The following is a 23,069-nucleotide window of genomic DNA, read 5'->3' on the forward strand; positions in this document are numbered from 1 at the left end:
ATCTCTTCTGGATCTCACACATGTGGATACGGATTATAAATAAAGTATTGTATTTTTAACTGGCTCGTTTTTCCTGGATTTGCCCTTTAACCTCATTTTTCAGGCACACTGTGCAAGAAAACGTCTTCCAGAGTTGGCGAAAAGGGGCGTTTCTCAGCTGTTGATAATATGAACATGACATGTTTGTGTTAAAGGATCTTTAAAGATCAGCCTGTTCCAGTGAAAGGAAACAGTAGCTAATAATTTTGGGCTACAGAATGGGACTAATCTGATATGGACCAGCGATCTGTAAGCAGTTGTTGACTTACCCGCTTCTTTCTTCTCGTCTTCCTTCAGATCGATTGGGTCGTACCGGAGGAGAAGAGGAAGTCTTGTGTGGGGAAAGGAAAGACAGAGGTGAGACGTTTTAAAGCCCTTCGTCTTCTGTTTGATTTAGGAATAACTCAGATTTATAGACACAATAAGGTACTGTGAATTCATTCTGGCTAAATGTTTGTGCAGCTTGATTTAGAGGAACTCCTGTTGTTTTCTGTTTCAGAGTCATTGATGTGGAAAATACAAAAAAAATTATGAAGTTCAGTTTCTTTTGCTTGAAACTGAAGTTCATAATTGAAGCTTAAAAAGTCAATCTTCAAAAATCACAGAAGTTTCTGTTATGCTCTTCACTTTGACCTCCACTTGATTTAAAATAAAACTGCACAATGAGACGTAATTGATTTTATTTAAAACAGAAAACATGTAGATTATTACTCCTTAGCTAATGATGTTTTCTGTGACATCCAGAAGTTTTTTTTTTTCACAATGCTTAATTTGTCTTGTGATTGGTGGGATGAGCGTAACAGGCTTCTTTCTGCCAGCTGACCAACTGTGTGCAGCAAGGCAAAAACATACTCTAGTTCTATGGTCAATTATTATATATATATATATTTTTTTTTTTCCTTGGAATTTTTTTGTTTTGTTTATTCTGTGCAACATGAATGTGATATGAACAACTATTTTCAAGCCTCACTAGATATTTTCATTCTTATTTTCTATAAAATGTACATAAAAACAACAACAAAAATAATACAAGAAAAAAAATCCCTTGTATTGTAGGAAAAAAAAAAGATGGAAAACAAGCGACAAAGATACAAAACACCTGAAACATTTCATGTAATGTAGTGAAATTATTTGCATATTTTTGGGACAGAGGTACTTATAGGTGGTATGAACCGGATCCAAGTTGTATTTACCTCTTCACCTATATTTGTGTGTGTGTGTGTGTGTGTGTGTGTGTGTGTGTGTGTGTGTGTTTGTTTCACAAGCCCATGTTGCTGGGCATCAGACGTGAAGTTCTGGGACTGATGCCAGGCCCTCATACAGGGTGTTAGCTCGCGAAGGGACACAGAAGCAGGAGACAGGCTGTATATAAAGTCACAGATGTCCACTAACCGCCGGAAACAGACTAAATAGAGCGTAAAGTACAGTCAAGCTTTGCATCTCCATCTACAGTGTCTTCTTACAGTAAATGCTACACTCACTGTGTATTTGTTGATTCATGCCGGAGTGATGCGTTGTTTTTTTTTAATGCAATGTCAGATTGACAACGCTTTTAAGCTTTAATGGATAACTTGTGAAATTACCGTGTTCCAGTACGTCACCTTGTGTGCTCAAAAAGTCCATTTTAGCAGAGTTTTAGTGATAGATTTGAGAAGATTTCTTTGTTCCAGTGTAAAAAAGAAAAAAAAAGTGGGAAGTTGACTCACTGTTAAAAGCAGGAATACAAAGGGATTTTTTTCTGCAAAAACATTGATTAAAAGATTATGCCTGAGTCAGAGGGAATAAGAAGAGAGAAGGAAGCAACTATGAGAAAAAGCAAGACTGCATTTAGAAAACCACGGCGACAGACTCAACAGAAGACCACCTGCATGCGTTTGTGTGCTTGGTTATCATTGAAAGAGAGCTTAGAACCGCTGGAGTGAGAACGTTTTGGAGAACTGAGGATGTTTGTCTCCTCACATTTCACACCACATTTAAGGGTTTATGCAGCTTTAGAGTGACGGTGGTGCAGACACTTAGATTTACTGGGGGAAACTAGTAGACAAGCGGTTTACTAGAAAATTTGCAAACTTAGAAACCCTCTTTTCAACCAGCTTTCCTAAGCTAACCATGACATTATATTTCTGAGTTTTTGTTGTCTTTTTCATGTTCACTGACAACATGACATGCACAGTTTTCTTCAATAGAAACAGGATCAGAATTGCGCTGATCCAAATGTTTGCATACATGTTTGCGAGTACTTTTAGCTCCAGCCTGTTGATGGCTACAAAAACGTGTGAGGTTAAAGTTCAACTTGCTAAACTTGAACATAAGTGGGGAGGCATGCTACACTTCTCTCTTCCACATCTTCTAACTGGGAAGGAAACGTTTCACTCCAGGAACTGAGACAGACTATTTCCTGGATCAGGATGGTACTCTGGTACAACTCTGGAAAAAAACTGAAGAGCCTGCTAAGAATAATCATTTTCTCTGATTTTAGTTTTTATAGGTATATGTTTGAGTAAATTGAACATTGTTCTTTTACTCTATGAACTACTGACAACATGTCTCTGAAATTTCAAGCAAAAACTTAGCATTTATTTGCAGAAAATGAGAAATGGTCAAAATAACAAAAAAGGTGCAGTGCTTTCAGATCTGAAATAATGCAAAGAAAACTAGTTCATTTTAATTTAGAAACAAAAATACTAATGTTTTAACTCAGGAAGATTTAAGAAATCAATATTTGGTGAAATAACCAGGAGCTTTTCAATGGGGTTCAGTGCACTGGGCTCTTCATTTTTTTCCAAAGCTGCATTTTGACAGTATATCACTACGTCATGCATTATGTAGTCCTTCCAGCATGAAAAAAAACAAACAAGTCAGATGCCTCATTAAACTCCCAAAAATAATGTAACATGATAAGTTCACCAAGTCAATACCAGTAATGCAGGTCCCAGTGGCTGAACAGGTAAAATTTAAATAATTACTAAACACAGATTATCAATATGGAAATGATTTTCTTCCAAGTTAATTAGATTTTTTTATTCATCATATGACTGAAAAATGCCTACAACGAACCCACTAGTTAAGGAATATCTTATTCCATCTGACAGCTTCATTTAGTAAAAGGCTGAAATCATAGAATTAGTCATTAAAAATGAATAGAGTGACAATAGTCTTATTGTTGTGTTAATTTCAAGTGCCACATTAAATTTATAATCCTGATTTGAGGCTGTGTGTTTAATGACTGGAGGGTATTTTGGCTGGCAGTGGGCCTCCCACGGAGCTGAACCAGCACGGCGGTGGCGGCTGGTGTGGGTTAGCGGGGAGGGTTGATTCAGGTGACATGATCTGGGCCTGGGAGAGGATCTGTTCCCTGGGGAAGAGGTGACTCAGGCCTGGAGCTCATCCAGAAAAACATGGAGTCTTTGTGCTGCACGCACGCACGCACGCACGCACGCACTTCAATATAAATTACCTGCGTCATCTTTTCCTGTTAAGTGAGGTGAGACTATGAGGGTATTTTTCCACGTCAGACAGAAGAGATACAAATATTACATTTTGGTTTGCTATTGATTGATTTTGGATCATGAGAAAAAGACCAAAGTATTAATATTTAAAAACATATTAAAACATATTCCAGGTATGTCACCATTGTTTATTTATTTAGTTTGTGCATCAATCTGCAGTACATCTTCAAATGTGGGATGCACTATGAATATTTACATGGAAAGTTTTCACACAGAAATCTAAAAATGTATTTTTACATTTTCTGAATGTTGAGGTTGAGCACAAAAAGTCACGCTGAGCCTTAACTCATTTGTGTAACTTTGTCTCCCCCTGCAGGCGGACTGCAACAACTACATCCGTCTGTTGGAGTTCCAGAAAGACGGCCACATCTACGTGTGTGGCACCTACGCCTTCGACCCCCAGTGTGCATTCCTGGTGAGTGCGTCCATCATCTTCATACTTCTAGGCAGCGGCATGTGAATAATCGACTGAAAACAAGTCATTATCTGTCCTGTGTTTGAGTTAAGAGCGGTTATTAAATTGCAGACACAAACGTAAATGTATTTTATTCAGTTTTCATGTAAAACTTTTAGGTGCATAGAAAATAAAACATTTTTTTCTTGCTTTTTTTTTTGCAAATAGAAATCTAAGGAGAGTTTTTCATGGATTTTTATGTGGTTATAGAACCTCCTCACGCTGAATCTACAGCTCACCCAGATCCTCACTGGCTCCTCTGGGCAGTTTAGTTTCACCCAGTTGTGTTTTTTTTTTCTGTCATCCTGCAGCACGTTCCCTCCTTCACTTTGGAAAAAACAGAGGATGGAGCATTGAGGATGGAGACTGGGAAGGGCAAATGCCCCTTTGAGCCCAGTCAGCGTTACACAGCTGTAATGGCAGGCAAGTGGGAAAACTTTGGATCAGTTCTTAGCTGGCTTAATTCATGCTTCCCAAGCCTGCTCTGTTATAAATGTTTCTTTTTCTTCTCCTCAGATGGCATCCTCTACACAGCAGCCACCAGTAACTTCCTGGGAACCTCCTACGACATCTCCAGGGCAACAGGCCCCGAGCAGGAGCGCGTCCGGACCGACCAGTCCATCAACTGGCTCAACGGTGAGGCGCTCAGAAGTACCCAAGATACACACATTTGATCTTAGTGCCAGGTCTTGTGAATGACCTTACTGGTCATCTGTTTTTCTTATTTGTGCATTCAGACCCGGAGTTTGTGAGCTCGGCGTTGATAGAGCAGGCCCCGGACAGCAACCCGACCGGAGACGACGACAAAATCTACTTCTTCTTCACCGAGATGGCCAAAGAGCACGATCTGTACACCAAAGTGCCGAGGGTGGTGCGGGTCTGCAAGGTAACCCAGAGTTTTGACGAAATTACTTATTTGCATCTCTTTTTTTTGGCTTCGCTGGAGTAAACGTACGCTGTCTGATTGTTCAGTCTGACGTGGGAGGGATGAAGACTCTGCAGCGACGGTGGACCACCTTCCTCAAGGCCCAGCTGGTGTGTGAAGACAAAGCCAGCGGTCAGCGCTACAACATCCTGACGGACGTTTTCACGGCTCAACACTCCCCAGGAGACCCCAGCAGCACACACTTCTACGGGCTGTTCACCTCCCAGTGGTAGGAACAGTCGGAGAAAACAGTTACCTAATAATATGATCTATAAAAGTATTGAATATGTGGGCAGAAATTGCACAGCAGTGACCAGATTATCTATTTGATGGCAACTTTATTCTTTCTGGGTATTAAGTCATCAGTTTTCAGGGAATATTTTACCAAGGAGTGATGTAGACAAATCAGTTTTCTACACTTTAAATAATCACGCTTTGTAATTTTGCCCCTTTTCCTTGTTTCTTTTTTTCCAGGGAGCCCAATGATATTTCAGCGGTGTGTGTCTTCAGTCTGTTTGACATCAGCAAAGTGATGGACGGTCCTTTTAAAGAGCTGAAGAAGACATGTGAGAACTGGAACAGTCCTGAGACTGTTCCCATTCCAAGACCGGGCCAGGTACCGAGCTCCACCGCTCTGCCTGCTTTCATTAATACGATTGTTTTTCTCCTCATTTAACTATTTTCTTTCTGCCTTTTTTTTTTTTTTTTTTTTACTGTTTAGTGTTTGAACAACGACTTAAAGGCTCAGGGATTCGAATCCTCGTTGAAACTCCCTGATAAGGTGCTGACTTTTGTGAGGGATCACCCTCTGATGGAGAACAGCGTCACTGCAGCGCCCCTGCTGGTCCGGAAGGGAATTAAATACACCAAGCTGGCTGTGACGCTGATGGGTGAGGCCGAGGACCGGAGAGGAGCCGTCCTCCATCTTGGAACAGGTCAGAAGAGAGGAATAGAGATTAAACTTCTAAGTTTGAACTAAAATAAAAAAATATATATTTTAATTGGTTTCTGTGTTGTAGATCGTGGGGAGCTCCACCAGGTGGCAGTAGCGAACCAGAATGCAACTCTACTACAAGAGATTCCTCTTTTCTCACCGGAAGAGCCTGTTAACAATATAATAATGCACCAGGTAAAGCATTAGCTTTTGTCTCTCACATCCAGCCTTTCGTTTATTTATTTAGCTTATTCAATCTTAAAATGAAACTGCTAGTTTTGGCGTGTGCTGGTTCTGTAAGGCGTCGCTGTGTTTCCAGGGCCGAGCGCTGGTGGGCAGCCCGCAGTCGGTGGCTGAAGTCCAGACTGAAGGCTGCGCTCTGTACTCCAGCTGTGAGGTCTGTGCCAGAGCCAGAGGAGTTGGCTGTGAGTGGAGCACAGAGGACAACACCTGCAGATTCACACTCACAGAGTGAGTATAACAACGGACAGACGTCTGACGCTGAAAGTGTAGGGCAGATTACCCCTACGTTAGATCGTAAAGGCGACTTTTAGATTATCTTTGATGCTTTCCATTTCATATAAAGTATATGCTTCATTCGTCAAATATTTATCAAGATTATTCTTCTTTCAACACTGAAAATGGTCAAGACGGGGTAATTAATGTACGACACTTCATTGTAATTCTACTGTGTATTTAAAATGTACATATTGAGCGAAATGTCTCGTATAAGAAGGAAAGAAAAAAAGACAGAGGAGAAAGAATAAGCTAAAAAGAAGTACAAAAATAAACAAAATAAAATTTATCAATACATTTTAATGAGGCACAAATTAAAGGAGCAATTATCAAAAAGCCAGAATAATCCACACTTAACAATCAAGCAATGATTAAATAGGAATCAGACAACCATCAAACAAAGAACTGGTTAAATTTTCATTTTTATTCTTTGTTTTTCTCACACCTTTTCTTTTCTAAACAACCAATCGACATTTTTGTCGCATTAGTCGCTTTAATTCACAGTACTGTGCCAGAAAGTAGCAAGAACGGGGAAAATCATGCATTTTTAAATTGAGAAATTTCAATTGCTAATTTTTCCTTTGTTATTGGATTATTTTTTGTCACTTTGTTTTGTTTTTGTTCTTCCTAGATTGGATTAATAATAGTTAGTTTACAACAGTAATTCTATTACTTTTATTCTGTTAGTCCTTACCTGTAATAAGCAATAATAATGAATGGCCAAACAATCAGAAAACATAATTAGGAAAAAAAAACATCACATAATTAAACATTAAATGAACCAATCGATAGTTATTAAACAAAAGGGAGTAGAAGAACAAACATCATTAGCCATCAATCTGAGTGATTCTCTGTTTTTCTGCTTCCAGTCCTGGTTCAGGTGACGTTGTGGATGAAGCATTAAAAAAGTGTAATTCTCAAGGTAAATATATCCAGGTGTCACATCATATGAGGTTTCTTTTTTTGTTTTCAAACCTTCACGTCTCGTGGTAAATACTCTCTGCTTCCCTGTGCTGTAGGACGATGCGATCCATCCACCAAGTGGCTGAAAGTCTCCCCCGGGCTGCAGATCCTGTTGCCGTGTGTCCAGCTCTCTCCGCGGCCTTGCAGCTGGGAGTATCCTCCCCACAGACACACCAGGCAGCACCACTCTGACTTGGCGGTGACCGTGACCGAGGAGAACCTGGGGAGCTACGTTTGCACTTGCCAGGTACAGATTTGTTTTTGTGTCTATAGAGCCTTTACAGAAGTATCCATGGCGACTCGTCTACATGTGATGGAGCAAGAGCAGTTTTTACAAACAAACAAAAATCTAAATAATGTGACCTCAGTTGGTGCTTTTCTCAATCGCCTTTCGCTACATTTAGCTGCAAGTCATTTGGTCTTAAGTCCTCTAGCAGCTTTACATGTATGGAGACTGAAAATGCGTCTTTGCAAAACGACTCCTGGACAGTTAGATTGGATGGAAAGCATGTTGTATTCATATTTATTATGTCTGTTTGTAAAGTTTCCATCTCCACAAGTCTTTCGTTGGTCTATTACACAAAGTTTGTAGTTTGAACAAAATAAAATGCAAACGTTAAGAGACTGAATCCTTTTGAAGGCACTGTATCAGACTTTTTTGCTTCATCACAGGAAGCCGTTGCCTGAAAGATGCACATATTTTGTCTTTCAGGAGGGAGGACCTAACGTCAGAGACCCAACCCCCTGCCGGCGAGCGGCTTTTCACCTGCACCTGGAGGAACCCAACGCTAGCGGATCGTTTGGCCAGAATGGAAACCGACATCACTTGGCGATCTACGTCCTGTTATTCTTCGTAGGTCTAGTGTGTGGAGCATTTCTCCTCTATTTCTTAACCCTGAAGAAAAACAGCAGCCGCCCGGGCAATCGCGCTCCCGATAACTCGTTGTCGTCGGGGAAGGAGCAGAAGCTGCTGTGCTCCTCCGCGACGCCGCAGTCCCAAAGCAGCTCCAGCCTGGTGTCGGACGGATTCAGGTCGTCGGAAAAGCAAAACGGCAAGACGACGTCAACCACGGCCACCACGCTGCTCAGCAGTCAGGGCAACGGCGGCCCCCACGCTAACAGCTACAGCGGCAGCTCCAGGGTCAGCAGCAACCCGAGCAACGGCCATTCTCTGTACGGCAACTGCGACACCAGCGGCAGCGGGCTGAAGCTCAACTCCGAGATCCTGGTAGCGAACGCGCTGGGGGGCCGGACGGGGGACTGGAGGCGGCCAGATTTGGGAGAGAAGGAGCCGGGGGAGGGAAATGGAGTGGATGAACTGCTGGGAGTGAGGAAGAAGGGACTAGAGGACGAGTTTGTCAGTTTGTCTGAGTTTCAAGCTCCGCTTGCTCCGTGTGAAGAAAGCTCAATATGAAGGAAAACATTCTGCAATCTGCAAAGAAACTGAATGCCGCTTTAGGTACTGCCAAATGCCTTTGAGTGGGAGCTGTGGCGTGACGAGAGAGACTAGAGCTCTATGAGAATATAAGTCAAAGTCTCTTCAGAGGACTTCTATGAACGGACTGAAGCGCAACGTAAAAAACACAAGCGTGCGATACACCACTGTTGTAACACTCAAGAGAGCCGCAGCTTACATTGTATGGATGTAAATGGCAAATGTAAATAAGTGAGATGTGAACACGAAAGTCGGTGGTCGTTTAATTCCAACGTTAGCAGGAAATCAAAGACGGAAATGCCGACCTGCGTAGACGTGGAAAAGCCATATTTTGTTGTCGTACTGTCTGTCATTCACCTGTACCGATGGAACTTCAAAAGGCAAAGTGCACTTCAGTTTTAGCTCCTTTCTCTGTCACTAGGTGTCGCTAATTCTCTCTCTCTGTGGTCGCACCGCTCATGCCGCACACCCCGACGGATCCAAACGCACCAAAGGACTGCTGAGCCACGCGGGGCCCGGTTCTGGCACCAGTCTGGGCCTCAGAGACGGAGAGAGAGATGTCGCTGTCGGAGACTAAAGAACCAAAGACGGGGCTGTCCCTGTCAGCATGACTGTTGTTCCCGAGAGCTTCACAGATTCAGGGTCAGATTCCTGTCGGTGTTTGGGAGCCGACCCGCTTTCCAGATTATCGAAGGAAGTCGAACGTCTTTCATATGATGATGTCTTAAAGAATGGACCTTTTTTTAAACTCGGAGCCACCGTCACCTCATTCTGTGAGTGGATTTCAACATAAATGTCTTGTTTTCTTTTTGTCGTGTGTTTTATAATAAAAAAGAAAGAGTCAAGTGTTGTCATTGCATCTTTTTATTTGTTTCTCTGAAATAATTAAATTTCACAAAATGGAATTGTTTCTGAAATTGCATTTTGGATTGTCTGATGTTAAAATATGTTTAGCGCTCTGAATTCAATTCAAATTCATAAAAAATAAAAACTTATTTTATGCCAAAGGGAAATTAAAAGTCATTGTACTTTAAAGAGCTGTGGGCAGGAAGGAGCTCCTGTAGCAGACAGTGTTACAGCGGCTTGGCAGTGCTGACCGTGTTCTGGAACATTGAAGTGAGACAATCAGCTTTATTAGTTAGATGGGATCCTGAATTGGAGGATAATTTTATAAACTCATCAGTTTAAAATGTAAATAAGGGCAAACAAATTAAAGTAGAGGATTACTCCATGTCCCTGCAGAACTTTGTTCTGTCGAGAGCGTTTGCTTTCCTAACGCTTTTCTATAAGCGTTAGAAAAAATAAAAAGGTGTTGAAATAAGAAGAGGGTTTACAAGCAACAAAAACAGTCAGAATAGTTTCTGCACATTTTCTGTAGACTTTTATCCACACAGACTTTTGGAGCAACGCTGTGAGGCGACAAAGCAATAACCTACAACAGAACTAAACTTAAAACTAAGCCGGTCCCATTTAAATTAAAGCAGGTTTTATTTCATGTTAATTTTTTTTTTGTTGAATTTCTGTTTGTTCCCCTCAATAACAGGATTCATTTTCCAACCGGTTTTCCTCTTTTACCTGTCCAGCTTTCTTTCTTTTTTTTTTTTCTTCCAGTGCAAATAATGTAGCTGTAATGTAAGGGTCCACGTCTTTTCTATCTTTTCCATTAACATATTTTCCGTTTTGCATATTTTGCGTGCGCCTGACTGAGAGCAGAAGAACTCACTGAGACCTGCAGGAAGCTTTTTGTCCAGCATGGAGGCAGAATGATGAACTCAAAGTCAGGATTTGTCTCTGAGGCCAAACCGTTTCTGCGTTTGGGTTGCTTCAATATCAGGCCTATTATTTTTATTCACAATTTAAAAAAACATCTTGATCTCCAGCTCCTCCCCCAACCCCCCTCTTTTTTTCATCTCCAACATAATGAAACAAAAAACAGCTGTAAGATTAAATTGAACTCAAACCTGATTTATTGGCATCTTTACTGGTAATCAGAAAAGTAAAACTAAATAGTGTCACATTATTGAATTACATTTAATTTATCCCAAAATTGTATCTTAACACAAAGACCCAAATGTATGAAGTTGACCTGCTTTGATCTTTGAACTTTGTGTCTATGGACAGACCAGAGGACTTTGCAAGCAGTTCTTCAGATCAGAAACCTTCAGTTTTAATTTAAAGCTGCATATTTAGTTTTATTACAAAGAAATGGAATCACAAACTGGCAAGGAACACCTTGATAACCTAACATACGACTTATTTATCCTTCATTTTTTCATAAAAACAAAACAGAAGAGAAATAATTTCATCTTGGGATCAGCTCTGCTAAAGCTCTCCGCGATCGTTTTCTTTGCGGTTTACGAAGGCCCAGACGTCCTCCATCTCCTTCTCATAAGCTTTTATGTCCTTATTGGCCTTTTCAACCCTTTCATTTAAAAAGTCGTTGACTACTGTAGGGAGTCCTCTCAGGTAAAGGTTCTTCTTTGTTATGAGCTCCAGTCGCTTTGTAACAAGAGAAATCTTGTCGACGTCTTCCTGAAAATCGCTTATAAAACGTTTAAGTGCATCGTCCAGTTGCGCCTGTTGGGCAAAAGATTTTCCATGTAAAAAGTAGACTCAATAATTTTTTTTATTGAATAATTATTGTCAACTGACCACATTTAAACCCAATGCGGTGAGGCCAGTGACCCACCTTCTTGTTGGCTGCTTCACTCAGTCCACCCTGATAGTATTTTGTGAGAATTTCCTGCAAAATTGCAGAAAGAAATTAGTGATCCATTAATGCGTAAGACTTCGCTCATAACGGTATTGAACACAAGGCGAATTTCAATCGCTATTGTTGGAAAGCAGAAAATTTTTTTTTTTCAAAAACAAGTCAACTTGATGTTGAGTTAAAAGAAAAACATTTAAAATTACACCATTTTTCTTTTTCCAAGTTGTTCAGCTATTGTGCTAAATGTGTGTGTTTGTATCATTCCTTGTCTATAAAACGAAAACCTGAGCAATAAACATCATTTCTTTACAGGATTTTTTATTTTTTATTTTTTTTACCAGATTTTGCTCTGCTTCCAGTGAGTGTGTGACATGAACCAGTGTGAACAGAGCGAAGACGAGAAGCAGCCCTTTGGTGGCTCCGGGTACGTCTGCTGCTGCTGCTGCTGCCATCATGCTGGAAATGAAAACACCAAACATGTAAAATTAATAAAACAAGACCACAAGTGGAACGTTGTAGTCTTAATGTGAACGTCTTACCAGGTGAATCAGAGAAAGAAGAGCTGGTTTTCAGAGGCCAACTGAAGAAATTACTTCTGCTGCTCCGAACATGTCTTAAATGCTCCTCCGGCTTTCTGTCACGCCTCCGTCTGTGTGTCCCGCCTCTTACGAAATTCACACGGAACTTCTTTCAGTTTTGCTTTACAGCAACAGAGACAAGATTCAGGTGAATTAGATCTGTTGTACAATAACCTGTCGGCGTTAGATGTAACGCCTGTTTATATCTTGGCTTTAATGACTTTGTCATGTGATTAACGAAGTTATTGGAATGAATAACCAGGAGCATAAATCCATAAATCCATCTTGTGGTGACATTTATCTGCACCACTAGCAGCTGTAAGGCCTAACAGAACCCACACATTGAATTATGAAGTCTGAATTATACATTTGGGATGAAAATAAAAGTAACATTTTGACTGTTCCTTACAAATTAAATTTTTTTTCAGTTATTTCAAATGATTGAAAACTGTTATTGCTGTTAATGTCAATGGCTTTGTCAACAGCTTTATCGTTTTCCTGCTTTTCAAAGCTTTTTAAAGGTAGTTAGACAAGCAGGTATAAACTTCAGACCATGTTGATGAGGTTTCTCCAGTCTATGACTGATGGCTTTAGCCTGGTACACTTGTTTCTCCTAGGATTATAATGGGTACAGCATTATATAAGTGTGTCTGTACCTGTACTGTGCAAACATTTTCTGCATAGCAGAAATAAAGATATGTTTAAGTATTTGTGGATGCTGGGTTCTCATCCTTGCTCTTAGGCTGCCTGATAAGAAACGTTCTAGTCCGGCATCTAAACCATCTGTAGATTTTACTTAACGACAGGCAACAAATTCACATTTTTTTATTTTTCATTTTATCCGTGTGCCTGTGATGATGGTTTAGTTTTGTTTTGTTCGGACAACGAGCGGCTGGCTGCGCCAAGGTTCATAAAAAGTTTTGTGTCATTCGAACGTGTTGAATCCAAAGCTCTTCTGCAAAATCGCAAACTACAATTTCCCCAAAACGCCGCATACGAAGCCGTAAATATAGAGGTTTGTCGCTCCAACCCCAGAATGAGACGCCAACGACTCTGACGGCTTACGCATGATGAGCAGCATCATGGCTGAATTATGAATATATTTCATGTAACCATTTACATCCTTCGATTATCATTTTTAATGGCATCATGTGAACAAGCTTGTTCAAATGTGATTTTAGTTACATTTTATATTTAAGGGACATTGCGAAATTGTGTTTTTTTTTGTTTTTTTTCCAACAACAGTGGAATACTAAAAGATTTGCACTCATTTTGCAGTGGAAATGCATCTACACTGCACGTCTAACTTATCAACGCCTGAAACTTGTAAAACAAAGTCCTGAGAAACTGAGTTCAGAAGGTGAACAATCAGTGATGGTCACTGTGACTCATGGCAGCCAAATGCTAATTTTTATTAGTAGTTAAATGTTCTTGTTGAGGGCCATAGGAAGGTCCACACACACACACACACACGCACACGCACGCACACCTCTACACACACACCTTCGTTTCTTTGTAAGTACTTAACCAACACCTGAATACTGTGCTCTATCGAGTAAACATCAGTTCTACTGGCATAGACTGAAAGTTGCAGTAAAGTCAGTCATGATGTCATCGTTGTGACGTCACTGTCGGACATTGTTAATGATTTCCCACATTTTGGTTTTTATGGGCCGTCCGAGTCAAAGTCCAAGGCTTTTATGAGGACCCGGCCCATGCCCGCCGCCAGGTGACGGGTGAGCTCAGGAATATTTAAAGCCCTTGTGTTCTGTGCAGGCGCTGCATTGGTTATCACACACACACACACACACACACACACCAGCTCTTCAGCAGGTAAGGTCTGTCGCTGAACAATTAAAATGTCACTGTAACATTGTTAAAAAACGATCCGTCTCAGATGTTCTTTATTTCATTTAATCTGAACTTGTATGTGTTTTATTCCAGTAGTCATGGTCGTCCGTCTCGGACCCTCCACAGGACTGCTGCTCCTCTGCAGCCTGCTGGCTCTCATCAGTCTCTCAAACTCGCTGCTCGATGAAGAAAATCTGGTAATATAGCTTCATACCAAGTTCTGTTTTTCAATCTGAAGCCGTCTATCCATCAACGTTTGAGCTTACAAAGATTCATGTAAAACAATGGGGGCAACGCTTGACAAAGTAATTTAAGGAATCTGACTCGACGAGGCTAAAAACAAACATAGAAGGTTGATTTTTAACATTTTGTAGTCTGTCACATAAATTTTTAATTTAAAGTTTAGAGTAATTTTTTTTTGTCTAACATTCAAATGTTCCAGCTGAATAAAAGAAGATTTATGTCTTTTGTAAAATTTCAGGATATCCTACACGAATACCTTCAGGGTGGAATAGAACAAGCAGCCAAAAAGAAGGTCTGCTTTCTGATGCATTCGACAGAATTTGTCATTTTACATGGCTGATCAAATGCTCCCTTTCTAAGCAAATTCATTTTTTTTCTAGACACAACTCATGACTGAACTTATGTTGGCGGAATACAGTCAAGAGAAAGAAATTCAGAATCTTTATCCGATTCTGCAACAACTGATAGCAGCAACCGAAAACTCTCCGTCGCTGAGAGAACTCAAGGACGTCATCATAAACTTCATAGTCCAGAAGAAGACTAAGATGGCTGATATAAAGAAAGCTTTTGAAAAGGAAATTGAGGACATTTGGGCTGTAATAGCGCTCCAAGAATACGACTATGATGAGCTGTAGTTGGTGTTGCAGCTGCTTTGTGTGAACGTGTGAAATGTGACTCTTTTCTTTCGTTTGTTTCTTTCTCCCTTTTTTTTGATAAAGCCAATAATCAGTACAGCCAAAGGGGAAAGACGACATAAATGGAATAAAGATTGATGAATTTCTTGTCTATAAGAGCTTCTGTAATATTGTTTTTAATAGAGGTTATTCATAAAATCTTTTTGAAACAAGGATTTATTATTTGTAGATCTTACAGCCAGGTGTACTTATGGTAGTAGTGATGATCAATTACGTTTTAAGTAAATAATATAAAAATCATCCAAATAATCTTTTATGTCTCCCAATCTTATTTTGAAATTGGGGAACTGAAACTCAAAATAAGTTGTTAAAATTACAAGAAATGAACATTCAGGTTTTGGTGATGGTTCCAGAAGATTCTCACAGAATTTCTGACCCATTGCTTCTGACAGAACCGTCAGGATTTGGTTCTGCTTTGCTCGTAAACAACATTTCAGCTTCGCACACAAGTTGTTGTTGTTGTTTTTGTTTTTTGTGAGGCTGATATCAGAACTTTGTGATGGCCACCCCAAACACTGACTTTGTTTTCGTTAAGGCAATTTGTGACTATTTTGACAGTTTGTTTGGGATCATTGAGTGCTTAATAAACCTATTTCCAGCCAAACTATAAGATGTCATGATGTTGTTTTGCCACATATTTGTTGACGTGCTCCTGATCATGGATGGTCTGACACATCAGACACAGTCATGTTCCTGCGCCTAGCTTACACCAACCAGTTTCTCTTTTGCTTATACTGTGACGTAAAATGTGGTTATATTCCTGTAAGATGAAACTGCCAGGAGCTACTGTATTTCCTTGAACTGAAAAAGGTAGAGATATTTACACACCTGTATTCTGTGTGTGTATGTAAACACACTCACACACCCTGGAACAGAACAGCACTGGAAAATACCCTTTTGCTATCAGATGACACAAATCTGTTTATGTCTCCTTCCATTAGTCTTGTGTCACATTTCTTGCTTAATATAATCCGTGTGTAATGCAAAAATATGAAGAGACTCATTTCAGAAAAGCATTCTCTTCACCGAAGGAGGGGAAAAAAAAGAGAAAACACTTCTGCACATGCAGAGCCAAAGTTCTGTTCCACATCGACGCTGTGGTAGATGTGGTGTGGGAATCCCCTTTATGATGTGGAAAAACATTTTGCCGCACGTGCATTTCCAACTTCCTTCACCGTTAACTATTTTTTATTTTTTTTAAATACTTGTGATTTTTGTGTGGACATGTTTGGTTCGTGCATCGTGTCTCACCGGGCCTCACACTGTTTCACTTCTGGGACACCGTGTGTGCAAACACAAACGTAAAGTATAACATTAACACAAAATGTGTTTTAAGTTGGAAACTCCAGTTTTTGCTATATTTTTGTTAATGTAGAATGGGATATAATTAAATTAGGAATTAAAACACATTTCTACAAAACATGGTCTTGTGTTTATTTGTTGCTTCTTTGAAAAACACCCCAAAGGAGCATCACACTAAGCATTCCTGTGTGCTGCCGTCATTTTCTGTCACCCCAACTGATGATGCACTTTCTCAAAAGCCGAACAGATAAACGATAATGAAACTGAAGACACGGTTCACATAGGTGGAGCCTGGCGGCTGACAGGTGACCTGAAGAATACATGAAACACTTGTGATCTCGTTAGTTTGGTTTCATCATCTCATCTGCCAGTCATCCAGCAGGTAAGGTCTGCCACTGAACAATTAAAGTTACTTTATAACATTGCTAACAGAGACGTAAAATATCCAGCTCAGATGTTCTTTACTTAATTTTACATAAACTTTTAATTCCAGTAGTCATGGTCGTCCGTCTCAGACCCTCCACAGGACTGATGCTCCTCTTTGGTCTGCTGGCTCTGATCAGTCTCTCAAACTCGGTTCATGAAAATTCTCTGGTAATAAAGCTCTGTGCCATTTTTTAAATCCAGGCTCATATGTTTCCATCAGTGTGTTGTACCTGCTAGCCTTCACGTAAAACGGCGTATAAAAATAATGGGAGTAAAAAACAAGGAAACTAAGGAATATTTCTTAGCAAAACTTAAATAAGTTTCACTTTCAGCTTTTTATTTACACTTTTATATGTAAATAAAGTCTTCAAATCATAATTCTAAGTTTATAGTGTTATTTGTTACTTTCTAAAGTTTTTTTCTTTTGTACATTTTCAGGATATTGTGCATGAATACTTCCAGGGTGGAATAAAACAAGCAGCCAAAAGGAAGGTTTGTTGGCCGTCGTTGACATAATGCATCCAACATAATTTGTCATTTTTCATGGCTAATCAAATGCTCCCTGTCTAATTACATTCATTTCTCCCAGGCACAACTCTTGAACGAAGCTACATTGGTGGAAATTTATTTCGAGCAGCAAATTCAGGAACTTTATCCGATTCTGCAACAACTGATAACAGCAACCAAAGACTCTTCGTCTCTGCGAGACCTCAAGGACGTCATCATAAACTTTTTAGTTGACAAGAAAACTAAATTTGCTGAAGGAAAGAAAGACTTTGAAAAGGAAGTTGAGGATATTTGGGCTGTAATAGCGCTCCAAGAATACGACTATGATGAGCTGTAGTTTATGTGAATGTGTGTATGTGACAATTTTCTTTTGTTTACTTTGTTTAAAATTAATCATCGGTTAAAAACAACAGTGAAAGATGAAATATATGACAGATGTATGATGATATTTTGTTCCAGGCTCATAATTGTGCTTGTGGTCAAGTGTGTAATAATCAAAGATATAACTGTAAAATGTAACTGGATCAAACTAATCTGTACGAGTTTTTGCAGTAAGCAGGAATATTTCTGAGTGGAGTTTCACAGGAGGGCAAAGGTCATTCTAGGTCTTTACCAAGTCACATTTAATGTCCCGTCAAAATAAACCTCAGCTTTCTCCAAAACAATTTGGAGTAATTCTGCATTACTAATGTAAAGAACTACACTGCATGTTGCTGTTTTTTTAATTTTTTAACAACAATATGCAATTAAAATCTATCCTGAAGTCAGCCTCCATTCAACAGCAGTGCCTGTTTGCACAACTCAAGTCTGATGCTGCTGTTCCTGATCTGTATGGCAGAAAAAGACAATTTAATGTTCAAATTGTGATGCATTGGTTGTGAATGTAAGAGCAGGATATGTTCAAATCCTTTCAGATATATTTCAGGTTTTGGTTGGAGTTGAAGATCTGTGCCGGGATCTAAAGCAAAACCATGTTAGAGCATCAACATTTGTGATTTTATTCATCAATTCATTTAGTTGAGGTATTTACAGTATCTTAAAACAATGCCTTTGATGAATGGACTGATGTGAAAACATGCAAACTCCATGCAGAAAGACCGGGGCCGGGAATCAAACCCAGAACCTTCTCGCTGCAAGGCAGCAGTGCTTCCAACTGTGCCACTGTGCAGTCCTTCTGCTATTATTACAAAAGAACTTAAAAATATTTCTTTATTTACTTTATTTATTTATTTTATTTATTGATTTTTTTTTTTTTTTTTACAATTTGTTTATTTACTTGTTGCTTCTTTGTAGCAAAGCAGCAATGCATCACACTAAGCAATCATGTGTGCTGCTTTCATTTTCTGTCATGCCAACTGATGATGCACTTTCTCAAAAGCTGAACAGATAAACGATAATGAAACTGAAGACGTGGTTCACATAGGTGGAGTCTAGCAGCTGACAGGTGACCTGAAGAATACATAAAGCACTTGTAGTCTGTCAGTCACTAGTCTGGTTTTAATCTGCACATCAGCTCCTCTGCCAGTCATCCAGCAGGTAAGGTCTGTACTGAACAATTAAAGTTTCTATATAACGTTTGCTAACAGAGACTTAAAAGATCCATTTAATGTGTAATTCAGTTAGTTTTATCTAAACTTTTATGTGTTTTAATTCCAGTAATCATGGTCATCCATGATAGACCCTCCACAGGACTGATGCTCCTCTTCAGTCTGTTGGCTCTGATCAATCTCTCAAACTCTCTGCTTGATGAAGAACATCTGGTAATAAAGCTTCATACCAAGTTTTGTTTTGAGATGTAAATTCATGCTTCCATCAATGTGTGTGCTTTTCAAACCTTAATCTAAACCAGTGAGGACAATGTTTTAGATGAACAGAAATTTAAGGAATCTCTTAGCAAATGTAAAAAAATAAATACAGAAGCTTTAATGTCAACAAAGAATTAAGTTCTGTACTTTTTTAATTTTCAGGATATTCTACATGAATACTTCCAGGGTGGAATAAAACAAGCAGCCGACAAGAAGGTTTGTTGAATGCAGCTCACATAATGTATTCAACATGATTTGTCATTTTACCTGGTTAATCAAATGCTTCTTGTCGAATGAAACACATTTTTTTCTAGACACAACTCACAGCAGAACTCCTGATGGCGGAATACCATCAAGAACAGCAAATTGAGAATCTTTATCCGATTCTGCGACAACTGATAGCAGCAACCGAAAACACGTCGCTGCGAGACCTCAAGGACGTCATCATAAACTTCATAGTCCAGGAAAAAACTAAGTTTGCAGAAGGAAAGAAAGCTTTTGTAAAGGAGATGGAGGACATTTGGGCTGCAGTACAGCTCCAGGAAGACAGCCGTAATGAGCTGTAGTTTGTGCTGTTACTGGTTTATGTGAATGTTTGTTATGTGACATTTTTCTTTTGTTTGTTTGGTAGAAGTGTAACAATTTTCTGTTTCAGGCTTTTTGTGATGAACTGTGTAATAATCAAAGACATGAATATAAAATCTAATTTGATTGCACTAATGTATGAAAACTTCAACTCAAATAATACAGTTCTTTGATAAGAAACATGTAAACTTTAGAAATGTGCATTTCACGTTTTTTTAATTGCTACTGCCAAATATATGTGAAGCAATTGTGATGGATAGTTAAATTATTAAGTAAATTATATTAAATTGTGGGATTATCATCTCATCTCATCAATCCTTTTTGTCTCGCTCCCAACTTATATTGAAGCTCAAAACGAGACGTTTTTCAGGACCCGGTCCTTTCAAAGGTGTTCTCATGTCTTTAGTTTCCAAATGTAACAATGTTAGTTAGTTATACCTTTATTTCAAGAACAGTTTCATTCTTACAATATTTGCCTGAAAGTGTTAAAACATCTAAAAGCAGAAAAAGGGTGAGATGACAGCAAAATCATGAAAACAATTGCGTGAAATTTAGTTTGTGTTTGAAAACAGGAAATGAAATCAAAGTGTGAAGATTTTTGCTGCATCAAAGTGGATGTGTTTTGAAATGTTTTTTTGGGATAAAAGTCTAAACGAATGACCAAATTAACAGTGTTAAATCACAAGACATGGACTTGACCTTTTTCCACATGCATCTCAAACTCTTACAGAAAACCTTTGGGGCGAGCTGAAGAGAAGAGAACAAATGACAAAACACGGGACACAGTCTGGAGTCGAGGTGTCAAACTTAATTAAAGGCACGGCTAAAGCTTAAAACGTAGACTGTATGATGAGCCAAACAGGAGAAATGTTTATTTATGTTTTCCTGAAACTTTAACAGGAGGATTTCCTAAAAATTTCCAGGACAGTAAACATTAATTCAGATATTAAATCTAAAAAAAAAAAAAAATACACAAAACAGCCAAATAATACATGTATTTACACCATTTAGCATATGGATAACTCAAGAGGAAAACCAGGGATGTGTGAGGTGTCGTTATGGTTACAAGTGAACTTTGCTGAGAAGGATGAGGAGGTTTGTGATCTGAGTTAGAATACAGAAGAGTGTATCTGTGCTTTCATGAGGGAGACAGCGATGTTGTTGAACTTGGTTGTGCTGGTTTACAGCGCCCTCTAGCGTCCGCCAGCCACTTGTGCAGAGGCATGTGGGTACAACATGCTTCTGCAACCGGCCTCTGAGGATTGATGTGGGTTTCTGACTGCAGCGGCTTGTGAACAGCTCTTCCTGATTTTGGGCAATTTTTTTTTTACTTTTCAAGCTCTTCTAGAAAATGTCCAAGTGTAATCAAAACATTTCAGAATTTCTTTCTACCATGGCCCTGATACACCATCATTACATTTTTTTAAATTTAATTTTCAAAAGTTGAAAAGTTTTGATTTTTTTAAACTTCATATTTTTTTCCACAAAACTTCTAAGATTAATCTCAAAATTGATTTATTTATTTATTTTTTTTAACCTCAGAATACTGAGGTAGTAGCTCATTTTTTATATTTTATTATAATGAGATAGTCATTAGTTTTATAATTATAAACACGCCGGTTGTGTTTCTGGAACAGCAACAAGAGATCGGCGCTTCTTCTGGTCATTAATATGTGACGTATCCTCGGCTCCAAATAAAGTGGGAGGAGCCAAATGTTGTGAGGAGCGGGGCCAGACTGTGCTGGAAACTGTCAGTCCTTTATCAATAAAGCCATCAGCCATAAATCTAGTGACTTTTAAACAATGACCAGCAGCGAATGGCAACATTTAATTTTCTATTGGGATAAATTAAGCATTTTTAAGTTTAACTTAAAATAACAAAGCTTGTATGTAAACAGGAGGTCTCACTCTCACGTCAATCAAATTCGGTCTACTTTATTACATATAAATATTTTCTGATCCTTATTTATTTATTTAATTAATTAATTAATTAATTAATTAATTAATTTTTTTTTTACAAATAAAATAAGCCAGTCAATATTTCATTAAAAACCAAAGATCTTGCCAAAATGTGTTCAAATATATTTTGTACATAAAAAAACGTAATATAATTTTAAAGATGAATGTAAGTTTATTGCAGCAGAGGCTGAAATACTGTCCAGATTTGTTCTTGTGAAATGCTAATACGTACCATTTTTATCAAGCGGTCTCATTTGCAACTTTACATGTGTGTACATCATGCTCAGCTAACTTTTTTCACTATAAAACACTGCTGTTAACCAAAATAGCCTCTGTCATTTATAGTTTCTAAAACTTGTGGTGTTGTTTCTCTGATTCAGTAACTGCATGGTGACACTGATATATATTTTATTCCAAGCATACGTTTAACATTATATGACAGATGCAGTTTGTGTTGAGCTCACATGGATTTCTTTTTCTTGATACTGTCCTGCATGCAGTTACTGTAAACCATGTTATTTTACAGTAAGATGAAACACCCTAAGGTGATTTCTGAGAAGTATGAATGGGAAAGTCAGAGAAAATACCTGTTGCACACGGTATCTCATTAATTAAAAGGGAAACCTGAAAGACGTGTGAGATCTGGGAGGAGACTCAAAAGTTCCTTCAACCTTTTCTGTCTCTCATCTCCCTGTTCAGTGAAAAGGAATTAGAAAGAACATCGAAAACAGAAAAAGATTTGCTCTATCTTTACATATTATTCAGTTTAGCTTCACATGATACGGATGGCACAGTATTACAATAAAATATCTATAATTAATATCAATTTCTAACATCCACATTTTTAACAAACTAATTCATACAGCCTCTGTTTAAAGGGGAGCTGAAGCATTGATATTATGTTTGCTGTGTTGTCTAAAAATATATTTTTAATCTGTTTATCCCATATTGTGGAAACATTTCCTGTTGTGTATTTGTTACTTTAGCCGGGCAAAAGCCAGTGGGATGTTCTGCACACTGCTTTGAGGGTCTGGAGCCTCAACTAATGAGAATCGATTGCATGCCAGAGGGCATTTTAAGTTTTATCTAGATGCTAACGTTTGTCTGTTAATGAGCCAGTTGCCTGCACCGTAAACAACCGTCTTCCACTGAGAAGACATAAAATCTCAGCCGAATAAGGTGGCTGTCGATGTTCCATATTTGGATGTCCCACAAAGGTTGTGAACAGCATCTTAAAACAATGCCTTTGGTGAATGGACTAACATTAAGATCAGCATAGAAAACCATAAGGTTCTGTATGAGGTTGATGGAGAGAGAGGAAGACCTGGAGATCTTGGTACTGAATGCTGCTCTTGCAATCCTCTACCAGAAAAACAGCAGGTAAGGGACGGTAGGATAGATGGAAGAATCTATCCAGACGGTTTTACCCTTTTCCATCTAAATGCATGCTGCAGCGGTAAAAAATTTAAAAAAGAGTCAAGGCATCAAGACTTTGTGTCCTTTACAAGAAGAGATTAAGGATGACGTGAAATATTAGGAGCATTTTTACTGTGCCAAGCTTAGAACAGTTTCTCTTTTTCGTGGTGACAGAAAATATATTCCTGTAAGATGAAACTGCCAGGAGTGATTTCCT

At 38.9% G+C, this 23,069-nt stretch overlaps 3 protein-coding genes and 1 long non-coding RNA gene across 5 annotated transcripts in view; 3 read left to right on the forward strand and 1 right to left on the reverse strand.

Moving 5' to 3' along the window:
- sema4f (sema domain, immunoglobulin domain (Ig), transmembrane domain (TM) and short cytoplasmic domain, (semaphorin) 4F) overlaps nucleotides 1-9,620 on the forward strand; it is a 58,353-nt gene extending 48,733 nt beyond the window's left edge. Inside the window, exons 3-15 of the mRNA XM_014985476.2 lie at nucleotides 337-396; nucleotides 3,865-3,963; nucleotides 4,314-4,425; nucleotides 4,519-4,638; nucleotides 4,740-4,888; nucleotides 4,975-5,156; nucleotides 5,402-5,543; nucleotides 5,649-5,862; nucleotides 5,947-6,056; nucleotides 6,181-6,332; nucleotides 7,247-7,299; nucleotides 7,397-7,587; nucleotides 8,053-9,620. Coding sequence (XP_014840962.2) covers nucleotides 337-396; nucleotides 3,865-3,963; nucleotides 4,314-4,425; nucleotides 4,519-4,638; nucleotides 4,740-4,888; nucleotides 4,975-5,156; nucleotides 5,402-5,543; nucleotides 5,649-5,862; nucleotides 5,947-6,056; nucleotides 6,181-6,332; nucleotides 7,247-7,299; nucleotides 7,397-7,587; nucleotides 8,053-8,754 — 2,286 coding nt within the window. The 3' untranslated portion in view covers nucleotides 8,755-9,620. The remainder of the gene's footprint in view (nucleotides 1-336; nucleotides 397-3,864; nucleotides 3,964-4,313; nucleotides 4,426-4,518; nucleotides 4,639-4,739; nucleotides 4,889-4,974; nucleotides 5,157-5,401; nucleotides 5,544-5,648; nucleotides 5,863-5,946; nucleotides 6,057-6,180; nucleotides 6,333-7,246; nucleotides 7,300-7,396; nucleotides 7,588-8,052) is intronic.
- A 1,099-nt stretch (nucleotides 9,621-10,719) lies between these two features.
- LOC148154109 (uncharacterized) lies at nucleotides 10,720-12,155 on the reverse strand. The gene is made up of 4 exons (XM_088016205.1): nucleotides 12,025-12,155; nucleotides 11,824-11,941; nucleotides 11,465-11,518; nucleotides 10,720-11,352 (listed from the first exon to the last, which is right to left on the reverse strand). Exons 2-4 carry the CDS (start codon nucleotides 11,938-11,940, stop codon nucleotides 11,098-11,100), a joined length of 426 nt encoding a protein of 141 aa, XP_087872331.1. The 5' UTR covers nucleotide 11,941; nucleotides 12,025-12,155; the 3' UTR covers nucleotides 10,720-11,097.
- A 1,718-nt stretch (nucleotides 12,156-13,873) lies between these two features.
- Nucleotides 13,874-15,456, forward strand: LOC148154110 (uncharacterized). The gene is made up of 3 exons (XR_015766164.1): nucleotides 13,874-14,111; nucleotides 14,396-14,449; nucleotides 14,538-15,456. It is a non-coding gene; the product is annotated as an uncharacterized LOC148154110 (long non-coding RNA).
- Nucleotides 15,457-16,353: 897 nt separating this feature from the next.
- On the forward strand, nucleotides 16,354-19,780 carry LOC148154111 (uncharacterized). 2 transcript variants are annotated; one of them, XM_088016076.1, is made up of 7 exons: nucleotides 16,354-16,536; nucleotides 16,648-16,748; nucleotides 17,019-17,072; nucleotides 17,170-18,623; nucleotides 18,744-18,847; nucleotides 19,055-19,108; nucleotides 19,207-19,780. In XM_088016076.1, the coding sequence occupies exons 5-7, from the start codon at nucleotides 18,749-18,751 to the stop codon at nucleotides 19,456-19,458; spliced, it is 405 nt and encodes a 134-aa protein (XP_087872202.1). In that variant the 5' UTR covers nucleotides 16,354-16,536; nucleotides 16,648-16,748; nucleotides 17,019-17,072; nucleotides 17,170-18,623; nucleotides 18,744-18,748; the 3' UTR covers nucleotides 19,459-19,780. The 2 variants fall into 2 exon arrangements, with proteins under 2 accessions (XP_087872202.1, XP_087872201.1); XM_088016075.1 differs by having other exon boundaries at nucleotides 16,359-16,536; nucleotides 17,170-18,628.
- Nucleotides 19,781-23,069: the final 3,289 nt, after the last annotated feature.

This window comes from Poecilia mexicana, unplaced genomic scaffold, assembly GCF_051168715.1.
Source record: "Poecilia mexicana isolate PSO_F unplaced genomic scaffold, ASM5116871v1 scaffold_18, whole genome shotgun sequence".
Lineage (NCBI taxonomy): Eukaryota > Metazoa > Chordata > Actinopteri > Cyprinodontiformes > Poeciliidae > Poecilia > Poecilia mexicana.